The 18,799-nt window shown below is 35.5% G+C and overlaps 1 protein-coding gene across 6 annotated transcripts in view; it reads right to left on the reverse strand.

Annotated features, from left to right (window-relative positions):
* The window catches only part of SDCCAG8 (SHH signaling and ciliogenesis regulator SDCCAG8), a 115,727-nt gene that overhangs the window by 74,629 nt on the left and 22,299 nt on the right, over window positions 1-18,799 (reverse strand). For 5 of the 6 annotated variants that reach the window (XM_075089391.1, XM_075089389.1, XM_075089387.1 and 2 more), the window contains 4 exons: window positions 18,567-18,705; window positions 15,202-15,354; window positions 12,524-12,658; window positions 9,205-9,321 (listed from right to left, as the gene is read on the reverse strand). In XM_075089391.1, coding sequence (XP_074945492.1) covers window positions 9,205-9,321; window positions 12,524-12,658; window positions 15,202-15,354; window positions 18,567-18,705 — 544 coding nt within the window. The remainder of the gene's footprint in view (window positions 1-9,204; window positions 9,322-12,523; window positions 12,659-15,201; window positions 15,355-18,566; window positions 18,706-18,799) is intronic. The other variant, XM_075089388.1, reaches the window with a different exon arrangement.

Below are 18,799 nucleotides of genomic sequence, written 5' to 3' on the forward strand. Positions count from 1 at the left end.
AGGTCATCACAATATAATCAGGATTTAAAATACAGAGAAATTACAGAACCAATGAACCTGCAAGGAACCTTGTCAGGGAGCATCTTTCCAAAACCACTCAGACTCAAACTAGTTTTCCTCTTATTTTTAGTTCCCTTTTCTTCTACTAGGAAGCTGCAAGCAGTTCTGTAGCTGCTATCCGGGCCCCAGCGTAATTGTAGGGAGAGAAACAGAAACAAACCACCAGCTGAAGTATTTTGCTGATAACTGTTTCTCTCGCAGCATTAATTTGATCCCTCAGTGCCCATCGCTACTTGTGATACAGCTTTTTACAACATGACCAGAGAGTTATTTCTTCAAGGTACTTAACTTCTCAATGTATGTGAGACACAAGAGATGAAGCACAGAACTGCAAAAAGACAGATGACAATCTTGCATTTAAGAAAATCTGAAACAGATTTTCAGTGTAACAAGGAACAGAATTATCATAATGTATATGTACAACAAGACTACATTAAGGTTGGAACAGGCAACTTCTGGTGCTTAATTCTGTAACTTTAATATTCTTATTACTTCTGCACATAATTTAAAAAGTACTATTTAATCTGCCTTGCACTGCAGTTGCCTGAACTCCCAGCAATATCAACAGGCACTTTGCCATTGAAAGATGGCAGGCTAAACTTTAGTAAGGGAAACATCATTATTAGTAAGTTGAAGCACATTAACACCATTCCTCATGCATATCCAATTCAGTTACAAGAAACACTAAACAAAAATTAAAGCACTGGTGAAATATCATTGCAATAAAATTTAATTCTATATTATTTGTTCTTTTTTTTCATTATCACCACCAACCGCTTTTTATATATTAAGTTTTCCACTTCGAAGCATATAGGGCCCTTCTATTTTTTTTTCTTGAAACACTTAAAATAAGCACTTCACTTCTCATTCATTGGTTTATAATGAGTTTACAAATTATCTTCTGATTTTCGTAATGCATTTTTAGGTAAACACTCTGGAGATGCTCATTCAGTAACATAAATGCAACTTGCTGGAAAACATAAAAGATGATTTCTCAAACACTGGACCAATCTTCAAATATCCTCTTCACAAATTATCTGAAATTATCCTCACCTAACAATACTTACGTATGTTATAAAAATGTGCTGTTTAATTAACTAGACATTTCTTTATCTCTACAAATTCTGATAAAATGAAATAATAATTTCATTCAAAACAAGTCAAATGAAAGATTAAAATAATTGTTTAATTCTTTTCAAACTGATGCTGATTCTTTTGTATGCAGAAAAAAGCAACTTTAAATTCCAAACTAGCAGATGTTTTTCAGAGAATTTTAAACAGCAGCAAACTGACAGAAAAGACAAACGCTTTTTTTAAAACAAATGCGAATGATTAAGCAGTGATAAAAGAACTCGTCCTCTGAAGTAAATGCAAAAACAACCTAAAAAGACTTTTAACAAAATCAAAAATATACTAGAAACAAATGAAGTGATTTATGACATTCACTGTTGTACCAGTACGCCAATGCATCAGGTGAGAAAACACACTTGATATATACCCAGTGTAACCTGAAAAGTAAATTCTGCACTGACTATACCATTGCACAAATTCTGCATTAAAATAATTGGGGGGGGGGGAGAAGAAATATTTTTGTGAATTTAGAGTACTTTCTTTATGTTTCATACTTCAATCTCCAGCTTTATTAAAAAGATTAAAGGGGCATAAAATAGAACCAAAAATAAAAGAACAAATATAAAGTAATAAAAAGTGAAATATAATTACTATGGTGGTTGGTATTTGCAGGTACATCCCCAAAAGGCAATTAACATCTATAAAAACACATACACTTCAAATAAACACAAAGACAATTTTTTACAGGCCCTGATGCTCACATGCTTAGTTCCATTTACTAAAGTAGCCCTTCAAAGCAATGAAATCAGTGCTAGTGCACAGGACTGAGGCTACAATTAAGGTCTTTTTAAGAGGTGCCACCAGTACAGCCATTCACATACACTTAAATATTATATATAAGAGTGACGGGAAGTTTTTGCACTGTGTAACACTTATCTCAATCCATGCTGCCTTCTTTACTTATACTAATTAATCAGGGGCAGAACAACCATACCCTACTGTAACACTAATCCTTTTTTTTTTTAATTAAAAAAAAAGGCACAACAACAAAACAAGGCAGTTTTTGTAGCGAGATTTTGAGGTATTTTACTTGGAGGAGAGATGACTATCAGCCCATCTGCAGCAGGGGTCACTTGCAGCATTTCTATCCTAATCCTGATATCAATCAAACAACTCTAGGTTTTAAGTGGTGTCTAAACCTCAGACCTCCCAGGCATGGCCATCTGACATAGCATATTGCACCTGAAGAACTATCCAACTTTGTAAAGAGAGTTCAGGCCATCACAAGGTTAACGCCCACCATGTCCCAACAATGTTCTTCCCCCTTTTGCACTTTATATGAATATACATTTAAATCTGAATGAGGGTACAAAGCAGTTACGAAAACCAGATTTGATTTTAAAGGGGAAATCTCCTTTCTGGAAGTAGATTTATTATAAAAGCTATGAGAATATACAAAAAATAGTAAGAAATACAATGCATACAAGTCCACAAAGACCACCTCTTTCAAAGATGTCAATTCACAAAAATCATAAGACAACTGCAAATTCTACAAATCATTTAGCCCAAAACAGAAATGTGAAAACCTTTCAAGACATGAAAGCCAAGTAATGTGAGCAGAAACACAAGAAAAGTAACCCCAATAAACATCCACAGTTCCTTTGAAGGGTTTTCTCTATGGCTGGCTCACAAATCAGTTGACCTCTTAAGACCAGAGGGACAAGCGAAGACAGATCCTAGATAAGCAATGAAGGCTGTAATTTGTTGGGCAGCTATTATTCTAGCCTGATCTGGTGGGACCCTTGAATTCCTCAAAGAGAAGTAGTTTTGTGACCACTTTGTCACCTGTACTGCAAAGCAATGTAACGGCACCTGGCAGTACTGTGGCACCCCATGTGCTCCACTAAATGGCAGAGCCTCAAGATGAGAGCCATTACCTAAGCAAAGGTCAGCAGCCACAAACGCACTGCTTCCAAAAAGACTGAGAATAGAGACAGGATGCTGCAGCTTGCTAGGAAGAGCAGGGGTGCTGGGAGAACTTCCTGGGAATAGCATGGGAGGGGGATGCTCTTAAATGCACACATGTTTAAATCCCGTTGAAGCAAACTTTTTACCTGTAATCATTAGCTGGGGCAAGAAAAAGTTCATGTTGCTAAGTATATTTTTATGAATACACACACACAATTTTTAAATTAAGAAATATTCTAAGGGGTCTGTCCTTGTGCAAACTCTCAAAGAGCAACATGGCTCCTGGATACTGTGGGTAAATACCCTGGTACACAGACAAGAGCAAATGGCTGAAACATGTTACACAATTATTTTACCTCATTATTTCCCTGAAAATATTTGCTTTTAATTTGCCAAAATATTTGAACTGCAATACTACTCAGGAACAAAACTTTGAAACCCATGGAGATTACTACAGTCACATTTTAACAGACAACATTGCTGTACTAGAGATTAGCTCACCAGCCACCGGCAGAGATAAGAAAGTGATTTTGTTCCACGGTGGAACAAGATTTTTTTTTTTTAATGGGTTGCACTGAGGGAGGGATGGGGGGAGAATGGGGTGGTGCAAAATAGATGGTTTGCTTGCTGATAAAGGAATTTCAGAAAAGGAGGAATGCATATAGAAAAAAGGAAGAGGAAGATTACTCCTACTTCATTATTGAAAAACAGGAGAGAACAAAACTTACTCCTTTTATCCTTTCAAACACATATTTGAGATTACTGATGTGGGATTGGCTCATTTTTCCTGGACAGCATTAAGGAATAGCTAGAAAGAAAACCTATGCAGTAATAACCAACAAGTGATAGCCAGGGACTTTTACACTCTTTTTCTTCTGATTGTTGTCACAATGACTATTAATAAAGCAACCATTTTTCTAGTCTAAGAAGAAAAAACCCAACAGAAAACAAACATTTCTTTAAATATAATGCACGTAATACACTCTACCAAGAGCTATGCAATTTTCCTACCCTGAATACTGTTTAATGCACATGAATGATTTTCTCTTTCCATACACTAACAGAGTGACATCACACTGGATGACAGAACATGATCAAGCTTACATGGGCCAACTACACCTGTGAACAATAAAATCCTGATTACCAAGTGGGTCATTCCTCTTATCAGGCCAGCTGCTTAGGGGAAGCAGACCAGTATAGAAAATGCAGACCAGTCAGTACAGAAAATTCTACTCCTGGGAATCCCAGTCCCAGGGATTTTTCTTATGGAAACATGACAGAGAATTTACTGAAGGTTGCTCACACCACTGATCCTTAAGGAATGGATGGCTGACAGAGGAAAGCAATGCCATAGCAGAGCAGCAGCAGCCACATCATAATTGTAATTAAACATTTCTTTTGCAGGGTTGTAGATCAATGTTTTTCCTCAAAAATCTTGAGATGAGCTACTAAGTTCAGTTATCAAAAAGAATTATGTTCCTTATAAACAGGTCAAAGCAAGGCATAAACCACTATCATTTAGTCCATCATTTACCCATTTTCAAATTAGTGCACTGAATGCCCCAAATTGAAAATGATACAAAGAGTTCAGTTACAGCAAAGGCCATCACACTTTCTTAATGCTTTCTTGTCCAAAAGCAAAGTGGCTTTGCTACTTTTAAGGCTATTATACTCAAGATCAGAGCAGGTAAGAAAATTTGATGCTGGGAGTTTCAAGCTGTCTGCTAGGTTTGGGGTTTTGCCTCCCTGCCAAATAGTATTCAAGTATGTTTACTGATTTAACAGAATTTCTTTTCAAAAACAGAACTTCCTGAGCATCTTTTTAACTCATGAAGTCAGAAAATCTTAGGTATAGAATACCTAAAACACATATCCTAACCCATCTTCACCAGCATTATTAAAACTTACAATTTTATTAAGTTTCAAAACATCTGGTGTTAGCCTGAATATCACAGCTTGTAAAAAATCTAGTATTTTAAAGCCTGACTCATGGAAGCCTGATACCTATTCATAAAAAGACAATTCAGTGAATCAGTGTCTTCGGAAGGTTGTATGGGTCCTGCACCAGACACTCTGCAGCATTTCCAGGATATGTACCCAAATTCTTGGCGTGCATTATTTCTGATGAAGACAGAGTCAGCAATCTCTCCACTTATAATGTCTAAATTAGGTTACTATAAATCACGGATTTATGACAAATGAGATAAACATTCCCAAAATACCTTTTGGCAAAATGCTTTTGGACTGCAATTTTGCCAGATTTTTATTTGTCTGCAAAATTGTCAGACTATAGTGTACAGAGACATCATTTAGGTTCTGTCATACTACACAAAAATGCTTTGATGTGTAGCTCTTTCCATTGGTATAGGTTGCACATATCAGTGACTCTCCAACTCCTTTTTATTTGGGCTCATGAACTTCCATACAGGCAACTCTTAAAAATCTGTAGGGTTTGGTATAAGCTTTTCATTCCATCACCTACAAGGTAGGCAAAGGAATTCTGTAATCCCCCACTTCAAACTAACTTTGCCCAATTTTAAAGACAGCATTAAGAGAATGGCTTTTTACAGGTTAAGATTACCAGCTTGGGTTTATTTCTAAACAAGGTATTTCTTTGATTCCGGAAAACATGGTAAAATAAAATTTAAAAGCTTCAGTCAGTTTCTGAAGTTGGATTTGACATGGCCTATTGCTTTATTAGAAGGAGGCCACAACTCCCAGTGGTGCAATACTACCAGTAAGAACTATCTAATACGGATGATGCCCAAACTGACTGCATAAACCAAATCTACAAAACTGTTTTCACTTCTACATGGGGAAGCTTGCAAGATTTTACAAACCAAATAAACATGATTTATAGACAAACAGAAAGCAAGTGATTAACAGTGTACTTCATTTTTATTTTTATAATGCAGAGCAGAAAAGAGCAAGTGATGCTAATCTGAGGAAACGATTTCATAGTGTGTCAGAAGTATGATTTGTATTAGAAATGCACAAATTATGCCATGCAGTGCTTCCAAATTCGCAGAAAAAGTATTATAAAAGTGAAGTCCTGCTGTGTCAAATATGCCACACAATTTTTGTTCTGATAACAGCTATTTAGGTTAGGGCGTGACTTTTCTCTGATATAGCTATGCTAGTACAACCCCTAGTGTGGACACAGTTTACTGCCATGAAGGCATTATACCAGTCGAGCTTATAAAGCTTGTTTCTAAGAAGGAAAAGTATTAAGTAAGGCACTGTTATTTCAGCACAGCTACATCCACAACGGGAGGGCTGAGAGAGGAAAAGAGAGGGCAGTAGGTTATGCTACTTTACAACATACCGGGCCAAATGAACAGATGTAGTTTTTGCGTAGAGAAACTGTGCGGTATATGCCTTTCCCCCCCTCCCTCCATAATCCTAATGTTAACCAGGATCATGATGGATGATATTACAAAACACTTATTCAATTTAAATGCTAACGCTGCTGATTGCTTCTTCATTTTTATTCTAAGAAATATTCCTGTCAAATATTAATAACACGTAGTCATACCAGGGTGCCAATATTTGTTATTAGTCCTAGCTGAGTAATAAAGAGAGGAAGAGAGATATCGGAATAAAAGAGAATAAGATCAAAGATACAGACTCCCTTTAATTTTCCTAAACTATACAAACTCAGTTTTGAAGAACCTAATAAATATCAGTGGATGATAAATACATATCTGTATTTACTGACATATAAGTGTATGTGTCTGATGATCCTAAACTGTACATAAGGGGATTTCTGCCTATTCTGACACACCTGAGTAACTTTAATCCCGTTTTAAAAGTCACTACATATAAACTAAAATACATCTTCAAAACTAAAATGTATCCACAGTGCAATTAAAAATACAATCATACCTCAAGAAACAGTAAACTTCACTTTCAATATATCAAAAGGCAACCTGAAACAGGATTCTTTGCTTTTAAAACAGAAAAATGCACCATTTAATATAGACTAACATGAAAATTTTCATACATTATTGTCTCTCTACTTTTAAAAAATAAATATGTATTTATTATGAACAGATGGTGGCCAAGGAAGGTATCAACTCTCTCTCTTAGCCAGAAGGTCAGGTCATGGCTGAGAGACCAAAGAACAATTACTGTCTGCTATTCAGTGCTACAGAAGATGAAACATTTTAGGTTTTGCTTTAAATACAGAGCTAGATGTGATTAAGCTGTTTTCATTTCATTTAAATGAAATACTTTGCAATGACTTATTAATATTTATTAAAATTTGATTTAAAATAATGCAACCAACCAAACAAAAAGCCAACCCCCCCAAAAAACAAACCCCAGAACATGCACGCACTCTTTTTGGTTGCCTTTTAACATATTAAATAATATTAGGACCTATAGAGAACTCCCTTGGTTACTAGAGCCACAACTATAAAACAGCTGCTAGATGCTGAGCCTTAGAATTTCAGAAAAGTTTGTTTTCCTTTTTTTAAGAAACCAACAATATTTGAACAATATAATTACTTTATGTAATTACTAAATTACTCTAATAATCTTTGCTGATAGGCACTCCCCCTCCCATCACTTCCCTTTAATTATATCAAATTATAAATTGCCACATATTGGTGTATTCATTCCCACATCGAATAAAATACCAGTATATCCATACATGAGATTAAAATACTTTGTTAAATTTTGCAATTTGTTCAAAAGGCAATCCTGAAGCAAGTTGGAGAACAGGATTTAAAATCCAAGATACTTCTTCAAATATCTTATTAAACACATCCTGTTTTATTTTTATGCCAAGATTATGCCAACTCTTTTATCTGTGATATCTGTCAAGACACAGACGACAAGCCTGTTTTTTGTTTTTTAAAGTGTCCTTAGGCCTAAAGGATGCAGGAGTAGGGAGAAAAAAATAAGCCAACCCTGAAAACAAAATGCTTTAGGGCCCCTGTTTTTCTGCACTGTATGATTTTTCATACATATTGAAGAGTTATTTCATCTAATAAACTTATCTTCTCCATTTTTCAATATCTTTTGATTATAATTTGAATTAATATTGCTTCCAGCCTCAGCTCATACTTTAATAAGTTAACAAACTTACTGTCCTACATGAAGATACTGGGGAACTGGTAAATAAAAACATAAGTTTTGAAATACTGCATTTCTCCCTACATATATTGTTACACAGGGACAAACTTGTTCACTTAATTACAATAAAAAGAACGATGCAAAACCTGTCGGATAGGCTGCTCTAATAATAAAATGCATATAAAATATTATCCTTATGTGCACCTTATACATCTGTGTATTCAGAAGACATCCACTCTCGTGTGCAAATCACAACTTAGGAAGGAATAACTGGAAGTTTGAATACCTAGAGAAAACCGGATAGAATCTCAACAGAAAGGGCACTTCAAAAGATGCAGATTACACCTGTTCAAGCTGTTTGCCAAGTATGTCGCAGGTTACTCTAATAATCTTTCTTACTGCATGGGATGTTTTCTCACAGACTACCTGTAAGGCGTATACTGGGTTTTGTATTATTATAAAACACAGTTTTAGATAACCAACAATTAATGTCTAGTGGAATTTTTACATAGTTATTTTTTCTAGAATGTTATTTTTGGGTTGTGTTTTTTTTTTAAAAAAAACTTTTCTATGAATCCCAGCATTCATTACTCTTGAATCTTTAAAGAAACTGGAAGACAAATGATTTTCATTTTTAGTATTGTTAGGTTATACTTAAGAGTCTTTAATGTTTTGTCAGGCTGCATGTATACATAATAATGTGTGGATTTATTTGTGAGAGAAAGTGTATAAACATGTATACAGTACATACAATTTAAGTACATTGCATGAATACATATGATAGAGTAATTCTATATGAATGCATGGGATGAGTATTATGTAAAACTGAACGTACTAGGGCTGAAAACAAGAATAAGATAACCCAGAGGTATTTATTTAACAGTGTTAGCTGGCTTGTTGCCATTAATTTAGAAACCATTAACAGTAATAAATGACCACTATTAGAAAAACAAATCATTCCAGCTTCCGAAATAACCCTCCTTAGGCTTCTAAGAACTGCAAAGTTATAGCAGTATTATCTCTTACCTGGTCCTTAATTTCAAGCTCCCTTATAGTTTTTGTTCTGTACTCTCTGAGCTCCTTTTCTGCCTCATCCTTCTTCATTTTGGTTTGATTCAACTGATAGCGCATTTCTCCACACACCTGTTAGATTATACAGACAACATGATCTGTAGCCTGAAGAATCCATAGCCCAGGGTTCACAATTAGATCTTTTGGTGCCCTCTAGAGGTCGTTTAAATGCAACATATTTTAATTTAAAGATATTTTAAGACTACATATGGTAAATGTTTTTATATAAAAAGGTGGATCTGAATCCTCTATATAGTCATTAACTTTGAAATATGCAGTGCCTTCTAGATTCAATTATATTTGGATCAAGATTTTGCTCAGTATAAATATTTATGTTGTAAATATATGTGCTACTAAATACAGTTAAACTACAGTTGCTGGGTTTATATTCTTCTCCCATTCTCTCTAAAATCCCAGGAAAGTCTATGTCAACACTTTCAAAAACCTAGAAGTAAAGGATCTATCACACTCCTATATAAGGGCGTAGTTTCTCATCTTGCCAACTTTCCACTGTCAAGAAAGAAAATGTTTAGATGTTAATATGATAATTTTCAAAAGTTAGATCAGAGCATTATAGACTTACTGCAAACTGAAGACAAATTCTTTAAAAACAATGCCTAATGCAAATACATGCATGGGCCAGGAGAAAGGGATCAAAGCAACATTTAAAGAAATCTAGCATCACTTCCATAAAAGAAACAAATATTCTCGGCTGTTGAGATGTTCATTATGTTACCTCCTCATTCCTTTCCACCTGAAGGTAGCTCAACTTCAGAGGGTCAGGAGAGGGGTTAGAGGAAAGAAAAACAAAAACAAACCCAAAACAAAACAAAACCCACACCAATCCCTCTCACACAACTTTCACTACTGCTGTGCAGGGATGTTTTTCTCCCACGTCCCAATCTAAACTTTTAAAGGATTCTATTTGATCTTATCTGTTGGGAATGGAGAAGATGGTGGACAAGCTGTCCCCTTTTTGTCCTTATCCTGTACAATCACCTCCAATTTGTGCCTGTTCATTTCACCTTAATTAACCAAACATAAGTACATGCATATTCCCTAATGAGAACACAAATGTCTTTACTCACAGGTACTCTTAGAGAGCTTTCTTTCCAACTCACTCTGCTCCCCTGCCCCACTTGTATTCTTTCACCAGACTTGCTTCCCAGATGTGCACTCTTTTAATTTGCTGCTACCGTCCTCTGTGCTTCTCAACAGTCTCCTCACACACATTCTATAACCCAAATTAATTTCCGTTTTTCAATCTCATACCCCTTCCCATTTTCACTACTTTTTTTCTTCTTAAAAAAAAAGTAGGGTAAAAGTAAATACGTATACTGCAATCAAACCACCTTAGGAGAAAACAAAACCAACTGCCATAACTTTAAGAAGTAGCATCACTTATAAATGCAAAGGACAGCTTGTAAATTTATCCCTGTTGCAAATAACACAAGATACCAAATGCTCTGAAGAATGGCAAAGTTCTAAAGCATAATCTTTTCTTAATACTATCATATGCAGCTAAAAAATCCTAAGACGCAACTGCATGGATTGCCAACCCTGTCTTCTATCTCCTCCTTTCTTTATATGAAGAATGTAACAAAGCGCAATATGTCACTTCCTCCAAGCAAAATAAAAAAAAATACAGCCATCCTCGCCGTCAGCTCCCCCATACATCACATGAAGTGAATAACGCAGAAGAATCAGCAGATGGTGCTGTCCTAGTAATGGATTTTTCAGTCTCCGTGTAGTTCAGAATGAAGGAAAAAGATTCTCACTCCAAACGTTTTTCCCTGACTTCTGGTGCATGCAGAAGAAAAATACTTCAGATAAAACTCAAAAGGAAAAATGTTGCTACTTGCTGTTTTTAATAATAGCAAACCGTGTTTGGAAACAAGGAGTCAGATTCACAAGCACACATAGATGCCACTGACATAGCCAATGAAAAAGGTCAGGGAGATGCACATAGTCCCAACAGGTCGATGGTCAGGACCTTCCTCCAGGATGTTTGAGACTTCTCAGTTCAGAACTGGGACACACATGCAGGTTTCCAATCTCTCAGGACAGTGTAATAAAAATACAGTACAGACTACTGCAAGGTGGCCACCTATTCAACTTTGTATTAACATTAACTGAAGCAGGGACTGGAGCCACACTGTCACCTCTCCTGGGAGATGGCTTCAAATTGGTAGGCTACAAAATTGTTCTTTCCAGACCAATGGATATTTATACCTCCTACCTTCCTCTCGCACACCCCCCCATAAGTAGTGCTAGGCATCTGTGAACACAGTCTGAAAAACCAAGTACGTTTCAGAAATGGTAAATCAAACCTTTTTGACATTCTTAAAATGCTCCTTCATTTGTCTTTCAGCTGAAATTGAATTAAATTTTCTAATAAGTTTGGGTGATTTTTTACTGTAAATTTTGCTGCAATACTTTCACCTATTTCTACCAGCAGGGGCAGCAGAGGAAGACAGGAACTGATGAAAACCTCTCCAGAAGCCTCTAGAGGCCTCAGGCATTAACTGGTTGCCAAAACCTTGCAGTTAACAACTGTGGAGGTAGGACTGGCCCTAGGATTATTGGTAAAGTACACAGCTATTTCAAGAGGCTGTAACAAATTTGAATTATGAGATTGTCTATTCTACAGATACTTGGCATCCCCTCTTCTTCATGAAGTTATTTCTGTAACAAGCAAATGAGGAAGCGAAGCTAATGAAATTATCACTTTAACAATGTGTAATCACTCAGCACACCTTTTGGATGGCAACTGTTTTTTCTTTCTCATGTTATGACCCACATTAAGGCTCTAATAGGTTGAGAAATGTGCAAAATAAAGCACCCAGAAGTGATGCAGTACACCACATACTGATTCTACAGGAAAGTACTTGAAAAACAGTGATTTGATACAGCTCCCTTTATTTTAGCACTGCATATCCCAGAGGTAGCAATTACAGGACAGGGTTGAATACTATGGTGTCTCATTCACACCAAAATCAACTTTACATTAAACACTGGATTGCAGTTTTAAATAGTGATTTGTATAGTCTATGAGGTAGAAATCTTAGCTTTTGTATCTTGAGGTGATTTGGCAGACTGAAAAAGTTATGTGTTTACTCATAAAACTATGTCTCTGGGATTTTCAGATGAAGTTTACATTTATCACACATTCTTTACCAATAGAGTGGAAAATGTAGAAACAAAAATTTTTCACCTTTCAAGTTACAACGATAAGGAAAAATCAAGCTCAATACTCATTTACAAACGTGCCTACCTTATTCATCTCCATGTCATGAGATGCAAGCTGATGTTGTGATTCTTCTAACTGGTTAACTAGAGAGTTCTTTTCCCTTGTGATTCTCTCCACCTGAGCCTCCAACATGGCCACATTCTCCGACATGGCCGTCACCTGCAAAAAGCCCAAGAACACTTTATTGATGCCATCTGAGCAACCACAGATCTAAACCTTGTGGGACTTTCTCCTTGAAAGCAACTATAGTTATGTAGCCAAAATACAGAGCATTAAAATTATAATTAAAAATTAAATGGATACAATAAAAATCTAATAAAATAGAAAATGAAATTACTGCAGGATATGGCTAAATTATTTTAACAATAGATTCACCATTTCTAATTAATTTATCATATAGCAGTTTATCTGAAACTTTTCATCAATCAGACTAGCCTCTAGAACTTGTTAGTATGGACAAAATGCCAGAAGCAACTGGTTGCATTAGTCACACAGCTGTAAGAGTACTATTTAAGATCTTCTTATCCATCCTTATGTAGACTGATTCAAACCAAATCATGTTCCCCAGGTAAAGAAAACTGTAATTGCAACCACAGATCTTAAATTAATTTTCAAGTTCAGAAAACATTTCAGCACTACAGATCAAAGCATGATATTGTACAAAAACCCATATTGGAATAGTATGTTAAAAATTCTAATATAATTCAGGTCAAATTTTGCTGAATGGTTAAAAAAAAGTAATAATAAAACAGAGACAGTGACCCTTCAGCTATTTAGCCCTGAAGCTTACTAATATACGTGGAAATAATGGTGTCTGACAGTTCTAGGTTAACTTACAGGCATACAGAGTCAAACCTAGAGGATTATATACTCGTAACTATTTTTCTCTCATTATACATCCACCTGATTTCTGTATCATGCCAATTCTCCCCTTCAAACAAACCACTTCATAAATAATTGATAAAATATTCATATGGAGGGTGACTTGATGCACAGTATACCATTTTCTACTCTTTCATTTTCCTGAAACATAAAAGTAGGTATATATAGATATAAATCATGCATATAGATCATAGTTTTCTACAAAGTCATCCCATATCTTTACTTACCAAGTATCATCATATTGTCACTCTATGTTGTTTAATGTGTAGGTAGGATTTAAAAAAAGGACTACAACTACTCAAAGTGGGAATAAGCTCTAGTAAAAAATATCTCAGGGGGTGAAGAAATACTAAGTGATGTGGTGACACTAAGGAGTGAATGATCCTGCTAACAAAAGGTACGAAATGCTTGTCTAATAGGCTGTACTTTGGAGTCGATACTCTATTCTAAAGCAAATATACAACTAAACAACTAAATGCACAACAAGGATAACTTCCAATAGATAGCAAAGATTTAAACTAGGAGTTGCTTAATAACGTTTCACTGTCTCCAGTGTAAGGTTAATTTTTTTATTTCAGTTTGCCTGGGCAACAGATTTCTGATGATCACTTACAACAGTTCACTTTCTTAAATATCACTTAATCCCTATTACGTACTTAATTCCTGTGTTAGTATCTGGAACTGGAGTCAAAGGCTTTGACTTCCTGTAGCAGCTTCAGCACATTATTCTACCATCATAAGACCAGAAATACAACAATATCACTGTGGTTCCCCGTCTATGCTAGTAGCTTTCCAGCCACTTCACAAGCAACAACACTAGTAAAGAACCTCTTCTTTTTCAAACACTGAAATAGTTTTTCCTGTTCAGTCTGGGCTCTCCAGATTTTACAAACTATATGGCTTATTTCTAAAAGAAGCCCCTCAAATGGAAAAAGCCCACGGTTAGAAGGGAAATTCTCTATATTGTTTCCAAACCTCCACCAGAAAATAGCTGAAGAGGTTGCAAATCATACAAGCAGGAAAATCACTAATTCATGGAGCATTTCTCTCTACGCTTCTTCCAGTTTCTTTCTCCAATCATCTCAGAAGTGCCTCCTCTGTCATGTCTCACAGGTTTACTGCTGTTAGCTTAAGGAATCTGTAGATTCCATTGGGCAGAAAACCCTTATGTTTTATACTCAAATTACACTAGCATCTAGAAGTGTAAAACAAGACTATCAGGGCTCTATTGTAATGGTCACAGTATAAATGAAGAGACAGATTCTGTTTCAAAGAGTTTATAAACATCAGCAAAAGTTGGAAAAGAGATTCCAACACATTTCTGCAGGTGGGCACACCAAGCAGATAAGATACTCTGAAAAATACCATACCAGAATGCAATCATGTTACTCTAATATTGATGTGATACTGTGAGCTTACATATACATATATAATAATGTTAAAGTAGCAAAGAATCCTAATTTTGATACGTGCTAACTTCTGAATGCTTGACCTGGCAACCTAAACAATAATCTTTGTAAGAAGCTAGGTACAAACCTTGCATCACATATTGCTTAACCCTTTCCTACTTTGAGAAAGCACATTAGAAAATATTATGTGAACAAAAATAAAGTGCCGAACATCAACAACTTTGTATATATCTAGTGACATGGCATAAAACCCAGTTATTCAAACTCAAAGGATCAATTTAAGTCAACTACCACTGCTTTAAAGCAACGGTGGAAGTGATTTACTGAAACAAAATGAAAGACAAGCAAACAGAGTTTTAAGAGGACTATATGCTGATTGTAATACACAAATATTAAAAACCCAACTTATACCATTGCTGCCAAGTCTTCCCTTTCCTTCTTCATTTCTTCCCGTAGTGCTTCTTTTTCATCAGTTCTTTTATTTAGCTGGGCAGCTAACTCCCTTTCAAAACGATTCTTCTGCCGTTCCATCTCACTTTTCAACTGCTCACACTGGACTAGAGCCTAGAAAAAAAAAATTTTAAGTGGAAGAAACCTCAAGTTTTAAATAAACATTTATCTAATGCCTTCAGAGAAACCAATTTGCTATTAGAAAGCTTGTCTTTTGGTTTTTTACCTAGTTATTATGATGTTTATACATACCTTACTGTGTTAACATCAACAGTAGGCCTAACTAATTGGAAACATATGTATATGTTTATATACATGCCCTCCTGTAATTTATAAATCTAATTGCTCTTAGAAGTCATGGCAAAGATGGAAGCATTTTTCATAGTATATTTTCCAAATAAGTAGCTCTTCTTCCAAAACCAAGATGATTATTTGCCTTGCATTTAGAATACCTGAATGTACATCACTAGAATCAGCCTCCAATATTTGACTCCTTGCAAATGCTGTGGTTACTGCCTAACTGCACAGCTGAAGGAAAAATAAACAAATAATATATGTCCTTCCACTTGTTCTCCCCACGAAGTCAATTACTGAGTGCAGAAGGCTAAGAAGAAACTTGGAAGAAGTAAAGATACAAAGAAACAATTATATTGTTTTTTGTTTAGTTTCAGATTTGTCAAATGAAGATTAATTCTACTGAAAACTCAAACAACCTGCTTAATTTCAACTGCTAAAATACAGATTATAGATGTGTTTTCTATCAATATAGAAGAAACATAAGTTCATATGCAAGCAGCACAGTAGACACTGTGATATGGTTGTATTTCTGGTTTTGTGACATGGTAGAATAATGTTCTTTTTTTCTGAGGTTAAAAAAACTAAGGCAGGGGGTTGGGGGGTTAAATCTATCAATTTATGCTGATGTATCCCTGCCAAAGGGATAGGAGTTGAGTGTTATGTCAGTTTAAATAAGAAATATACTACTCCATTACAAGTAAATCAAAGTATTCAAAGCACCCTAAAGGCAGCTTGCTATCCCCATGAGTAAACTAGATTTCATCACTTCACTGATATGCAGCATACCCTGTTTCAAGGAAGCTAAAGTAACCTCCTTTTGGGAATCCCACCTTATTACCCTCTATTTTCAAATTAGTTTTTTTTAAAGTGCTTATTTTAATTTTACTCAAAACCAGTCCCCTATATGCAATTTCCTTGGTGTTGGTCTGTTCATGAGAGCAGCAAATTCAAACATAATTCTTAGAGAACGCTCCAGCAGTCTCCATTAGCTTATGTCAATTCTGCGGGACCCTCCTCAGAGTCTCTTTTCTACCAGAAGTCTATCCTGGTGAGGGAATCCCCTCTGTTGTTGCCTTGAATCCTTTTCTGTAGGAATTATCATCAGCAAACAATTGTCTGCATAAGACTGGTGTAATTTAGAACTCTAGAAGAAACAAGTTTCAAGAAGAAATGTGTATTTTGTTAGCTCCACTGTTTTGACTACAAAATGAGCAGTTCAAACAATTATTCTTCTATGACATTTATGTTGAAAACATCCCTGGATTTGCTCCAACTATGGAAGTTTAACCTTACCAGGTCTCCTTGCTCTATGTAACAGGAAGAGACAACCAAAAGACAAGAAAGAATGGTGGTTTTAAGTGATGAGCACCTGAGTTAGGCTTTCTGTCAACAGGGTTGACAGAAACTGCAATTTTAACACAGTGGGTTTACAAATGCTAACTTATCTCCTTATGTGGACGGTTCTACTGGATTCCATGATAATTACAAAGAAAAACAGTACTTCACCTGAAGAGTAGACTAGGAATGGGAAAATAAAAGATGGTTTGCACTTACCAAGAGAAATACCAGTACATGTAAAAATGCTAAATGAATGCAGCAGAAGTAAAAGATTTCTTCCTGTTCCTTCATACTACTACAGTTTTTGAGCATAGAAAAAGCAGACTAGTATTCAGTCTTGTATACAAACAGCGCTTCAAATTTCCTTGCCATAGTGAAGAGGGTAGCCAGTAGAGACCTTACAGAGCTGCTTTCTTTATGTGACAGAAATAGTGTAGGTAGGAAGACCCATTTTATTAAAGGTTCTACTTAATTCATTGCACTAAGCTTTATTCTTAGGGTCCATTTCTAATATGAGATACACTGAATAAGACTTCCAATATTTAAAAAGAAAATCCCCATAAAGATTTCCCACACCACATAAAAAAAGATGAAGATCAGATAAATTTATTGTATTGAGGAGAAAAAGTATTTTGAGCAGTTTTAAATAGCAGTAAGTGAATAACATTTCTATCAGACAACTGTAGAACCCACCCCCAAAAATTGAAACAAGTAAGCAATTTAAACATCTAAACCCTCAGGGACAGGATGTGACAGGTGAACAGTGGGCTCAGAAGGATTCTTTTTCTCTTTGTTCAATTAAAAAAAAAAAAAATCCTCTGAAGTTAAGTTTAACAAGTGCATAGGACTTCAAACTCTCATCATTTTTCCCCCACTGTTTATAGTTAAAAACCCTACACACACACACATTCTCTCACAACATTGGATGAATAATACCAATTTGATCAATAGAATAATTATATTAATCTTGTCCACTATTAAAAACAATCGCATTTCATTAAAAAAAAAGCCACAAAAGAAACCCACAAAAGAAACAAAAAACCAAAACCTCTCTCAATTCCATAGTAATTCACTAATAATACAGTAGATGTCACTAAGTATCAAGGAAATAATTTAGGTCAATATTGGTTGATTGTATACAGAAACGAGGGCTAACACAAGCATTAAATCAAAACTGGTTTTATCACTGTTATTTACATAACATAGCACCAAAAACTTCCTGTAGGTAGCATCACACAGGACTGCTCATCTTCAAAGAGTTCCGTTAGCTAATCAGTTCTTACACTGCATTCATCTGAGGCAAAAGAGTTGTTTTTAAGCATTTTAAGCATTCTTTCCAGAGTAGCTCAGAAATGCTATATGAGAATTATCCTCCTACATGTCACGAATGCCTTTGAAAATCTACCATTCATTTTCTAGCACCTAGATGTGAAACTACGTCAGAACTGAAATGATGGCCTAAGAATGCAACCCAGCCTACAGCCCCAATGAGAATTTAAGAACTCAAATATAGAGTTCATTTTACTGCTCAGAAACAGCCACACAGTGCAATCTTTTTAAATCTAAAACATCATATCAACATGTGATAAAGGTTCTACCCATGTATCTTTCATTAGCATGAAAACTAATTAACATTTACCATTTACAGTAGATCTGAATACTGAAAAGCTCTAATTTCGTCATGAATGTACCTTTGTTTTCTCTAAATTGGCCTCTTCTGCTATTTGCACAGCTTGTTTAACTTGCTCACAAGCATTAGATTCTCTTTGTTGCATCTCCTTCATGTTCCATCTCAGCGAAACAAGTGCATCCATCAAGTCATCTCTCTCTCTGCATATAAAGAAAAAACAGGTATTTCTATATATTTTATCAAGAGAGAAAAACCAAAAAGGCATATCAAATATAAAATGATAACAGATAAAAG

The sequence above is a fragment of the Phalacrocorax aristotelis genome, chromosome 3 (genome assembly GCF_949628215.1).
Source record: "Phalacrocorax aristotelis chromosome 3, bGulAri2.1, whole genome shotgun sequence".
Classification (NCBI taxonomy): Eukaryota; Metazoa; Chordata; class Aves; order Suliformes; family Phalacrocoracidae; genus Phalacrocorax; species Phalacrocorax aristotelis.